This window comes from Lontra canadensis, unplaced genomic scaffold (genome assembly GCF_010015895.1).
Source record: "Lontra canadensis isolate GAN:19392208 unplaced genomic scaffold, GSC_riverotter_1.0 scaffold34, whole genome shotgun sequence".
Taxonomy (NCBI): Eukaryota; Metazoa; Chordata; class Mammalia; order Carnivora; family Mustelidae; genus Lontra; species Lontra canadensis.
Window position 1 is genome coordinate 14,346,824 of NW_022631028.1, and position 12,189 is coordinate 14,359,012.

The following is a 12,189-nucleotide window of genomic DNA, read 5'->3' on the forward strand; positions in this document are numbered from 1 at the left end:
ATTTTTATGATTGTATGTTACAGACTTCTTGTCCTGGGCTTCGTTCAGGGTTTTCTTTTGTCACTAAGACTTGTAAGTTTTTCTGTTAGATGATGGGGTGTGGATTTATTTTTTTGATTTTGAGAGGGATTCTCTGTGCCTCCTAGATTTTGATGCTTGTTCCCTTTTCCATATTAGGGAAACTTTCTACAATAATTCGCTCCAGTATACCTTCTGACCTCCTCTCTCTTCCTTCTTCTTCTGGAATCCCAATTATCCTAATATTGTTTCATCTTCTGTTATCATTCATCTCTCAGATTTTCCTCTCGTGGTCCAATAGTCGTTTGTTTCTCTTTGGCTCAACTTCTTTATTTTCCATCATTTGCTCTTCTATATCACTAAATCTCTTTTCTGCCTTCTTTATCCTAGCAGTAAGAGCCTCCATTTTTTATTGCACCTTATTAGTAGCTTTTTTAATTTCAGCTTGGTTAGATTTTAGTTCTTTCATTTTTATAGAAAGGGATTTTCTTTCTCCAGAAAGGGTTTCTCCAATATCTTCCATGCCTTTAGAGCCCAGCTATCACCTTGAGATTCATCATTCTGAACTTTAGATCTGGCATATTATCAATGTCCTTATTGATTAGGTCCCTAACCTTTGGTACTGCCTTTTGTTATTTTTTTGTGTGTATGGTAAGTTTTTGTGTCTTGTCATTTTATCTGGATAAGAATATATGAACAAGAGAATAAAATACTAAGGGTGGCAAAGACCCCAGACAAATGTACACCAACCAAATCAAAAGAGACCCCAAATCAGGAAAGAAGAAAGAGGGTAAAAAGAAGTTTAAAAAATTTTTTAAAAAATTTGAAATACATATCTATCTATCTATCTATCTATCTATATATATATATCTTAGACTGGCGACTAGAACGGAGCCCCCCCACTTCATTTTGGGTGTATTTTGGTCCCTCAGAAGAAACTACCTCCCAAAATTTTAAAGAAAGAAAAACTTATATATATACAAAAATAAGGGTAAACATAATGAAGGGATGGAATATGCCTGTAAAGATGAAAATTTTTTAAAAAAATTTTTATAGGAATTGATAAGTTGTTTGGAAAAAGAAAGAAAAAGAAAGTGGAGAGAATTTGCTCAGGCTGGAGACTAGAACAAAGCCCTGTGCTAGATTTAGAATATATTTTTATCTTATTAGAAGAAATTGTATCCCAAAAATTTTTAGAAGAAAAAAGCCTATATCTATACAAAAAATAAAGTTAGATATAGTGAAGGATAAAATATGACTATAATAATGAAGGTTTAAAAAGGTTTTTTTTAGAAAGGTATTGTTAAGATAAAGTATTTTAAAAATGTTAAAAGAGGAAGGAGGAAAAGTTAAAATTAGAATAAGAAAAAGTAACATTAAAAAAATTTAATTAACTTTACAAGACTAAAGAATCCTGGGAAGAAAGCCATGAGTTCCATGCTTTGCTTTCCCCTCCTCTGGAAATTCACTGTTCTCCTTGATCGGTGAGCTTGGTCTTGGCTGCATGCTCTTGCTGATCTTCTGGGGAAGGGGCCTGTTGTAGTGATTCTGAAATGTCTTTGCCTAAGCCGGAATTGGACCGCCCTTGCCAGGGGCCAGGCTAAGTAGTCTGCTCCATTCCTCTCAGGAGTTTTTGTTCCCTGAATGCTTTCCATAGAGCTCTGTATGACGGGAATGAAAATGGCAGCTTCTCACTCTCCGGCCCAGAGGAGCCGAGATCTTGGGGCCCCAGTCCTTAGTGCACCCTCGGAGAAAAGCGGTCAGTCACTCCCGTCTCCCTGGTCTCTGGCCACACTCCGAGCTTACCTGCCCTGTGACTATTCTGTCTCTGGCACAGAGCCCCATTTGGAGACTCCAAACCCAGCAGATCCTACCGCTCTGCTCTTCCCACAGAGGAAGGTAAGTCTCCCTGGATCTTACACTTGTGGGGTCCCTGCTCAAAGAGCAGTGTCCCGACTGTGCCACTGATCACAGTTTAATGTACCCTGAGCTGAGAGCTCACTCCTTGGCTCTGTCTCTATAGCCAGCTTCCCTACTTTGATACCTGCGAGCTCTGCTACACTCAGTCACCTGAGACCACACTGTCCCCATGAGGGCTCAACCCCCACTTAGCCTCTGGAGCGATGCCCCTCAGTGGAGCTGACTTTTAAAAGTTCAAATTCTGTGCTCCATTGTTCCATCTCTTGCTGGGAGCCAGCCCCTCCCCCCGCAGTGTATCTTCCCATGGCTTCAGATTTACTTCTTTGCATATCCTGCCTTTCAGAAAGTGGTCAATTTTCTGTTCCTAGAATCGCTGCTCTTCTTCTCTTCAATCTGCTGTTGGGTTTGTAGGTGTTTAGAATGGTTTGATAACTATCTAGCTGAACTCCTGCGACCTGTTGTCATCTCAGTCTGGTACTCCTCAGCCACCTTGACTCCGCCCCCTCCCTTTAGGTCAGTTTTTGCCTCCAAATGAGTTGTAGAATATTTGCATTTGTGAAATTTGTCATTTTTATAACTGGAGCTTGACATCAGAATCACCCATGTACTTATATTTAAAGGAGTAATGAATCCATTGTTCCTGAAATTTGTCTGGATTTGGAGTCAAGGTCAGAGTAGGATTTGCTGACCCACTTCCCCTTATTGTTCTTTGCCACTCCTATGAATGCTTCCTTCAGTAATGCACATCTTTTTTGCCAACTGAGATCACTTTTATCTCCTCACACTTTCCACTCCTCACCACCATTTCTAAGATCTAACATTGCATACAATTAGGTCCTCATTATGTATGACACAATGTATGATGACAGCAGCACTACTCTGTTCAGCACTACTGAAACAAAGAGTAGGAGAAGAGTTCACTTCTGATTTGGACTTTCTTTTACTTTCTGCCTTCAAGCATACCGGCTGTCTGCACACTTCTGTCTTCCTTCCTGTTTAAAATGCTCATGTAAGGGGGTTAAAAGAAGGAAGGTGGAAGCAAGGACAGTTGAAAGAAACACGTTGTCCTTTAAGCAGGCATGTCTGTCTCCTCTGGTGTTTGTTTTGCCTCTGCTCTATTCAACCGAACAAGCAAATAGAATGAAGCAGATCCTTATTCAGTAAATATGCTGTGTGTTGGCTAGAGTTACACATAGGCACTTGTGTGGGGCCTTTGAACATCCCTTGCTATTTATGTTATAAAGACTAACAACACTAAATTGTATTTGTAATGATAGTTTGACAGCTGTCCAGTCATCATTTCTACAATCAATGATTATATTTTAAAGGAATACTCATATTCCAGAAAACCAGTTAAGAGTATTTTATTTGTTTCTGAATTACCTTGGGTTGTTGTCCATACATTTTATGAGTAATTTTGATCCACTGAGAAGCTGCTGATCTTACAGTTTCTTAGCCAAAATGAATTTCAGTGATTGTGAGAAAGGCAGGAGGAGAAGACTCCCAGCCAGCAGGATAGAGTAGTGGGCCCTGTGTGTGCCTTTCTTGGAACACTCTGGTGGCAGAATGAATAATTGGGCTTCCCCATTGATGCAAGTGCTGAGAGGGACAAAGTAAAATATAAACATGACTCTGGGAGCACACCCAACAAACCAGCTTTGCAGAAGAACTACCCCTTTCTTATCCTTGGTGAAATGGCTTTGGTCTACAATCCAAGAAGGCAACACGTTCCCACTGATCACACATATAGCACTGATGCTCTTGAATGGTGAAGGGCTTTACAGGATGCAGAGTAAAAAAATACAGTATGACAAAGCCACCTTGGTTTGCACAGGATGCTTCTGTGCATGCATAATGTAACAAACTATGTAGCTTCCAGATGTGACCCAGATGTAACTCCCGTCTAAACCCACAAGCTCATATTCTGAGCTCACACTCAAACCCCTGCGTTCCCCATTAGATGTCCTAGAGTTTACTTCCCGTATTTAGATTGTTGCCATTTAAGTGTTTCTGCCCAAGACCAGGTGTTAATAATCAAAAGCCTATTTGATGTGGTAGGAAGATTGACTATGTACCACAGTCCTAGATTCTTGACGGTTGTGGCAGCCCTTCATACCTGCCATTAGGATCAAGAGCCCAAACAACCCTCAGATGCAACGTCTGGGAACTCACAGCAATTACAATTAGAATTGAATCTGGTATTTTTAGTTTCTAAGGCGAAATCATAGTATTGCGTTTTTGTCGTTTCCCAGCGGAGTTGAATCACTGAGTTTCCAAGTGATAAAAAATATTTCCAGCAGAAGAGAAATGCATTGACCCAAGGGATTTGCTGGAGACATGTGGCCTTTTACCCCATCCCACATGGTAGCTACAGAGTGATCTAGCACATAGAACAAAACTCTGCAGGCCTGTTTTTCTTCATTGGCATCCTTAATTGGTTTAGGGCTGAAAGTCATCTGTGCTCAATTCATAACTTAAGGTACTCGTTTTCAAACTCTAAATTGTATAATAATGAACAGTGGTGCTGAGCTCTGGTAATGAAAATCTGGTAGGTCTGGCAGGAGCTCAAAAATCTGACATTCATGAAGCACTACCAGGTCAGGTGATATTAATGCAGGAGGTTTCTAGACCACACTTCGAGGAATAAGTTTAAGCAGCATAGCTTGATTTTTTTTTTTTTTTTTTTTGCTAAGTTCCTTTCTATGAAATATTTAACTTGAGATCCTACTGCTCTCTGATATGGCTTAGTCCTTTAATGCCTCCCCTTACTTTGCTGGCTACATTTTAGGATTGTTTATAGATGTCCTATTAAAAAAAGATCTACATTTAGCATTAGTGGACTTTTCCAAGCCATATCTACCCACTAGCTTGCTTCTTTATGCATGTTGTTTTTTGCTGACCTTACACTTGGAATGGAGATTATGCTATACACTTGCTCCACTGTACTTGATACATGGGCCTCTGCCTTGCTTCCTTGAGTACACCATCACCTGAGATTCATAGTTTTCTCTTCTCCGTCTCAGAAAAACTCAGGCTGTCCCCCTCCATTCCCATTTCTTTTCCCAGTCTGTCTTCTGGTAGCCTAACTGAGCAGCACTTTGCTTGTCCAGGGGAGAAGTTTGGGGACATATCAAAATGGGCCAAATTTAAAAAAAAAAAAAAAAAAAAAAAAGTAAGATCGTTGCTTTCCTAAAACTGCAGATAAAATAAGTGACACCTAACTGTAAAAAGGTGTTTGTTTTTTTTTTTTACTGTATTTCTTAGAGGATTATTTTATTTTTAGGTAAAAATCATTTTTATTTCTACTATAGATATAGTATATTTTTAGTCTGTGACTGGGAAAATACATTCAGGATTAAATAATCTCTTTTAATCTAAATTCTACAGTTCTTTGCATCTCTTTCAGTACTCTAAACATTTTAAGAGTAGCCTTGGCACTACATTTTGTTTCTGGAACATTAACAGGAGGAAGCAAGAAGAAATTGGCTGACAAGCATCGATTTTTGTCTCCCCCCAAAAATAGATTTTAAAAAGAAAAGAGTCAAATGGAGAAGGAGTTTGAGAATCATTTGTTGAGAACAGTGTTTTCCAATAACTTTCAGTATTTGATGAACAAATGGGGAGAAAGTTTAAGGGTAGTCTGACCTTTAAGCTAAATAAATTTCTGGTCATGAAATCAAAACCCAAAGGTTTCTCATCTTTGTTGAAACATTAAAGGGGGCTTTCCTAAGTTTAGGTATTCTCTCTTCATTTTACAAATGTATGGTTTACTCGGAAACTAGTCCCTGAGAATCTGTTATATGGAACTTTAGGGAATGCAGGTAGTATTGTAGAAGTAGCCTAGTGAACAACTGGCAGGTAGTCTCCAAGCAGAGGAGAACCCAGGAAATCATGATGTACCAGTATTGGCATCTGCACTAAATCCCCCAGCCTAGGGCTGGAATCAATGATCTGGAATCTGAAAGACTGTATCTGTGCTTTTGGCAACTTGGCTCCTCTTTCTTTCTCTTAACATGAATTTCAAGAATTTCCAGGAGAACGAAAAATAATTGCCTGCTGCTCCCCCGAGAGATCCCTGATAATAATGCGAGTCCATTGCCCTAACTTCTCCAAGCTAAGCGAGTCCCTGATTTTTCTCCCTTTTGGGAATCCACAAGTTAAAACATCAGTCTGAACATCCTGCCACTTAAATGAGGTTCATTCCTAATAAACAAAGCGTAGTGGTTACAGTAGGAATGCAATGTGTATCGAGTGAGGATAAATTTTCCCTATAGGTCAGTGGATTATTGTGTCACCCTGGGGATACTTTTTCTTTGTCACATCAGTAGCTCTTCTTTGTTACACAGAACCCTTGGGGAGTTCTCACAATTAGCTGCCGGCATTCAACTCTGAGTGTTCTGAGGAAATGTTGGTTTAGTTTCAACACGAATCCTGTACCTTGACAAATCCATCCATTTTCTTTGTGTGGGTTGGTTTTACCGTTTTCTGTTCCTGTCTGCTTGCATATCAGCTGTTAGTCCAAACATGTGCTAAAAAGTCTTTCTCTAAATGTTATCAAGAAAAGATCTGTTGGTTTGACTTTGCCCAACAGAGAAAATTTAGGAGCATGTCTAAAGCCAGTGTTTGGCTGATGTTCTGCTGTTAGGAAATGGAAAGCTAGGCATAAAAGGATCTGTGTTAGTAGTTTTAAAATTTTAGTGTGCCTAAGAATCACCCAGATTCAACTAGGTTAAAGGCAAATGCCTGGTCCCTGGATTTTTCTGGTGCAGTCAGTCTGGACTGCGGTATAGAAAAACAAGCTCTGTACTTGCTCAGTCCTTGCATAACGTGATTACAATGCCGGCGGTCCGCGGTCTAACTTTGAAACATATTGGCTTATTAAAACATTGTCCTCTGTCATTCTCTGAGATGCTCCTTTACTTCTCTAGGCTGGAAATCTTGGCTACCCCTCTGATTACATAGAGCTAGTTACTGTGACAGAGAAAAGGGTGAACTTTATCTCCTAGACTTTACAAATGGCAAATGCAAAGTGTTTTATATGTACCTTCAAGACACTTGAAAGTCACTTTGTCACTACTACACAAAGATAGAACAAACTTACTGATACCTTCCTCCATGTTTCATCTCAGAATGTCATTCTGAGGACTATGTTTCACCCAGCTACCTCAAGGTTTAAGAGAAACAAAGCAGGCCTTTAACTCCTTTTTGTCAAAAATATTCGTATTTATAGTAACTCTCGGCTAAAGTTTTTAAAGTTAGGTTATCTGTTTTCTACACCTGCATTGCTAAGCTTTTTAAAATCTCTCCCTCCATCTTTTTGAAACTAAACAGCTCATGTTTGAAAGGCTATGGATTTCCTTAGATGAAAACTAAAATACCACTCCCTTTATGCTAATGTTAATTTACAGGCAGCAAGCTTGGTTAACCAAGAGAAAATAAAAACTTTGGATGAAATGTGTTATTTATAGCGAATGCAAAGCATCGTTATTATCAATTCTTGTTACAATATACAGAGAAAAAATACCATTTTTGTTATTTAAATATGGAATGGATACATTGCGAAATAGTACAGATGTTAATCCACAGTCTCTCAGCTGCATCCTGGATAATCATTATTATGTTTTATTCTTACTTGGAATTACTAGTAATAGACTCTGTATTTCTGTATGAAATTCAAATCAAGGAACACCAATGAATTGAGATGATTGATATTATACACACACACACACACACACACACACACACACATATAATTTTAGAATTGGGACAACAATAGAAATATTTCTCTCTTAGAGAAAAATCCAAGCGTGTAGCTATTAGTGATCTTGAGAAGGAACATTTGCTACTTAAATAGATATGCCAAAAATTCACATAATTCTTCACATTTGAATTGAGCTAATTGTTGACCGATATTTAAATTTGTTTTGAAACTATCTATATAATTGTTGAAAATCTGAAATGTATATATCTGGATTTTGAAGTGTCTGGTTTCAAACCATGAGTGTTAAAAAAAAAAAAAGTACATGCTTAGGTACTTTTTCATTCTATGCTTTTCAGTTACTTGGCATATCCTGTTTTCTTTTTTTCTTTTTTAAGAGTTTTTTAAATTTATTTGATAGACAGATATCACACGTAGGCAGAGAGGCAGGCAGAGAGGGAGAGGGGGAAGCAGGCTCTCTGTTGAGCAGAGAGCTCAATGTGGGGCTCAATCCCAGGACCCTGAAATCAGCACCTGAGCCAAAGGCAGAGACTTAACCTACTGAGCCACTCAGATACCCCATGATCCTGTTTTCTTTTGTTTAAGTCTCATTAATGAGAGATTTTATACATGGAGTACGGAGAGAGGATGGTGGTAACAATATAATTCATGTCATCTTTGAATGCATATTTTACATTTATGTGCATATAAGTTCATGGGCAAATACTCAGGGATTCTTTCCCATTCTTAACTGGTAGAGAACCACTGACCAAGTCCAATCCTGTTATTTTGGAGATGAGAAAATTGAGAGCTAGAGAGACGAAGTGATGGAGAGTTAAGTCATGGATTTAGTAGTTGACCCAAGGCACTGAATCTCAGTTCATGGTTTGTCTGAATTCATATCCTGCTTTTTCTTACTACAAGGTCATTGGCTGTCCTTACTCCTCTATAATAAAACAGAATTCTGTTTTGTCATCTTGTGTCCTTACATTTTATCTATCCCAAGCTCAACATAGGGATTTTTTTAAAGCCTGGGTTATAAATAAACCGTCCGAGAAACTACCTCACTTCGTGTCCTCCACCGAGATTTCCAAGCCAGCTTTATTCTTTTTCCTCCGTCCTGATACATCTGCATGAATCTACTCTCATCTTACCACCTAGCAACAAAGGCCGGTTGTAAAGGTTTTCCAGGATAGCAGTTGTAATTCACACTCTTCAAAATAATCACACCTAAGTGGGGAGTGGATTGCCAGCTCCAGGGCAGTATTCAATAGCATAGCCACTGGCCCTTCTTTCTGGAAATTCATCAGGCATTGCCTGAGTCAACTGATTAAATACATTAAGAAGTGAAAAAAAATTACACACAAATAGAACAGATCTTTAGTAATGATCTTCTGTGCATAAGCTGCTGTACTTGGTATCAGAACATACCAAAATGCGTACGTCATGCTCTCAAGGAGCTTACAGTCCACAACAGGACAAAACAAGGTACCAATACACCTGATAGAAAAAAAAAAAAAAAAAAAAAGTGGCTACAGGGAGCTATAATGGGAGAATCATGTGGTTAAATGAAAAAGGTAAAGGTCTACAAAAGCTTTCTAGGAAAAAAAAAATGAACTAAATTTTGAAGAATGAAAATCACTTCCATGGGTATGGGTGGTGAGATGCATTTTGACTAATCTTTATTATGTGTGTATCTAGAGACACGTACTCTCCACTGCTCTATACTGGTTTGTGGATTATTCCAGTCTTTAAACTTTATAGCTGTTTTGTGATAAAGTAAGTTTCATACATCTAGTCAGTGTTAATTGAGGGAAAGTATTCAGAAACTCATACATCATTGTATACTCGTGTATTACTGAGCTAGCCATAGACTCATTTGAGTGTTACTGAATTTGCGTGCTGAATCACATACGGTTCCGGCTGTATGATATTTACACAAACATCCCCATGTATGGATCCTTAGTAGGTTGGGGGAAAAAAAATCACAAGCAAGCTGGTCATTTACCAGATAATTTGAGAATCATGACTCTAGGTTGTTCTTTACTTACATAGATAATTTAAGAAACTTTTATACATATTTTAGCAGTACAGAGATGTTTCTCTTTATTAATGTATGTATGAAATCATCATTGCTTGCTTCCTTTTCTATTACCCCCTTACAGAGCAGAGAAATGTTTAACTTTGTGACATTAGAAGGTCTCCCAGGGTAATAGCAGCACAAAAGAGCTATAGAAGGCACAAAACATAAACGAAGTAAAAGGCTAAGCAAAAGGCAGATAGAATAAAAAGTAAGAGGAGAGGAAAGGGAAGGTCAAGCATTCTGGAAGTTGTGAGTAAAAAAAATTATCAGTATGAAATAGGAGAGTCTATGTCTCCACTTTGTTGTAATCTACAAAGGATTAGTCTTCAGTGGGAAATTTCATCTAAGAGGCTGAAACTAAATGTGTTGTGTATTATTTTTTTTGTTGTTGTTATTTTACTGCTCTTATTTTCATTTTGTAGTTGTTTCCTGTTATTGTTTGCGTTTGGAAGATGTTCTTCATTTTGGGGCACTTGCCCCTCTCATTTCAGATGACTACGCGCTGCATGGCCCTGTTTTTATTCAGGAACCAGGTCACGCGATGTTCCCTTTGAATTCTGAGGAGAAAAAAGTGAAGCTCAACTGTGAAGTTAAAGGGAATCCAAAACCACATATCAGGTTCGTTAATTTAAATCATGCATTTCCGTGCGTACGAGTTCTATTATTAAAATCGACAAGTACTTATAGAGCACTAATTACGTAAAGTGCTTTTAGACAGGCATCATAGAATATCCCGAGACACTAAAGAGATCATTGTGTTCATGAAACGTTTAGTGCCCAACTTTTGTTTCTGGATGTACTGGGAATTAAATATCCTGTCTGACACCCTCACTGAAAGCCTAAATATTTCTTAACATATTTTTTAAAAACACTTTTAACACCTGCATCAACAAACTGGTATTAAAGTAAGAAGTACTCAGAAGTTAAAAAAATAAAAAATAAAAAATAAAAAAAAGTGGGTTGGAACCCAGAGAAGAAAACTAATCCCTAAAAGCAGGTTTTACCTTGAACTACGTGGACTAGAACTTTGGATTTTGCAGCTGCATACAGTGATTACAAGATAAAGCCTAGAATTGACCAAGACCAAGAGGAGAATCTAACATTAGCATACCTCCTAAAATAGACCTGGGACCTAAAGGCTACATACTTAGAGTGAATGTAACAAGAAATAAGCTTACCTCCCCAAAGAACTGTAAAGCAAAAATAATTGCCTGTTTCAAACTTTGGTGCTAAGTGGTCTTAATAGAAGATGAGACACAGCTAAAAGGAGAATTAGTAAATTGCAAGGTATATCTGAAGAAATCATCCAAAGCCATCAGAACTGGATAAAGAGAAGTAAAGGGAGAGAGAGAGAGAGAAAGGAGGAGGAGGGAGAGAGAGAGATACAGAGAAAGGGAGAGCCACAAAAAAAAAAAAAAAAAAAAAAAAGCGAGCGAGAGAGAGAGGTTAATAGAAAATGTTTATATATGTTTAATCAGAGTTCCATTAGGAAAGGCAAGGGAGAATGAGGCAGAGACAGTATTTTATGAGAAGGCTAAGAATTTTCCAGAGCCAAATAAAAATTCTATGCTATTAGAGTGCTGGTTCAGTCAGCAAAACATGCAATATTTTATTCTCAGGGTTGTGAGTTCCAGCCCCATGTTGGGTCTACATACAGATTACCTAAAAATAAAATATTTTTTAAAAAAAGTAAAAAAAAAAAATAAATTCCAAGCTATATATTTAGGTAACCAAATGAATTTCAAGGAGTACAAATAAAAATAAAGCCTCATCTAGAATTATTATAGTGAAATAGCAGAACACCCAAGTTGAAGATACAATCATAAAAATAGTTAAGCTTATAACATAGATAACCTTCAAATAGAAGGCAGAGGCAGATTAGCAGCTGACTTTTCAATAGTAATAAATCAAGACCGATGACAGAGTCTTCCATATGCTGAGAGAGATTAACTGTCAAATTTCTACAGAGCAGAAATATTTTTTTAAAAGGAGAAAAAAAATAAATGTGTTCTCAGACATTCAGAAACTAAAGTTAGACTCCAGCAAGGACACCTGGGTAGCTCAGTTAAGTGTCGGCCTTTAGCTCTGGTTGTGATCCCAGGTCCTAGGATCAAGTCCCACATCAGGCTCTTGCCAGGGTCCTGAAATCAAGCCCCACATGGGGATCCCTCCTCAGCAGAGAGCCTGTTTCTCCCTCTGCCTGCTCCTTTTCTCTCTCTCTTACTCTCTTTCAAATGAATAAAGTCTTTTTATAAAGAAATAAAGTTTGACTTCAACAGACATATTCACTAAAGAAAATTCTTGAAGATATAACTGAAACAAAATAAAAATGGTCCCAGGTAGAGTATCTGAGATAAAAGAGCCAATGGTAGTAACACAAGTGGTAAATGTTAACATTTCCACCTTAAAACCAATTGCAGTTACACTGAACAACAAAAATAATAACGATATACTGTCTTGTGGAGATAAA

General features: G+C 37.9%; 1 protein-coding gene across 5 annotated transcripts in view; it reads left to right on the forward strand.

Annotated features, from left to right (window-relative positions):
* The window catches only part of CNTN4 (contactin 4), a 917,793-nt gene that overhangs the window by 605,537 nt on the left and 300,067 nt on the right, over positions 1-12,189 (forward strand). For all 5 annotated transcript variants that reach the window (XM_032867432.1, XM_032867434.1, XM_032867431.1 and 2 more), the window contains one exon: positions 10,211-10,337. In XM_032867432.1, coding sequence (XP_032723323.1) covers positions 10,211-10,337 — 127 coding nt within the window. The remainder of the gene's footprint in view (positions 1-10,210; positions 10,338-12,189) is intronic.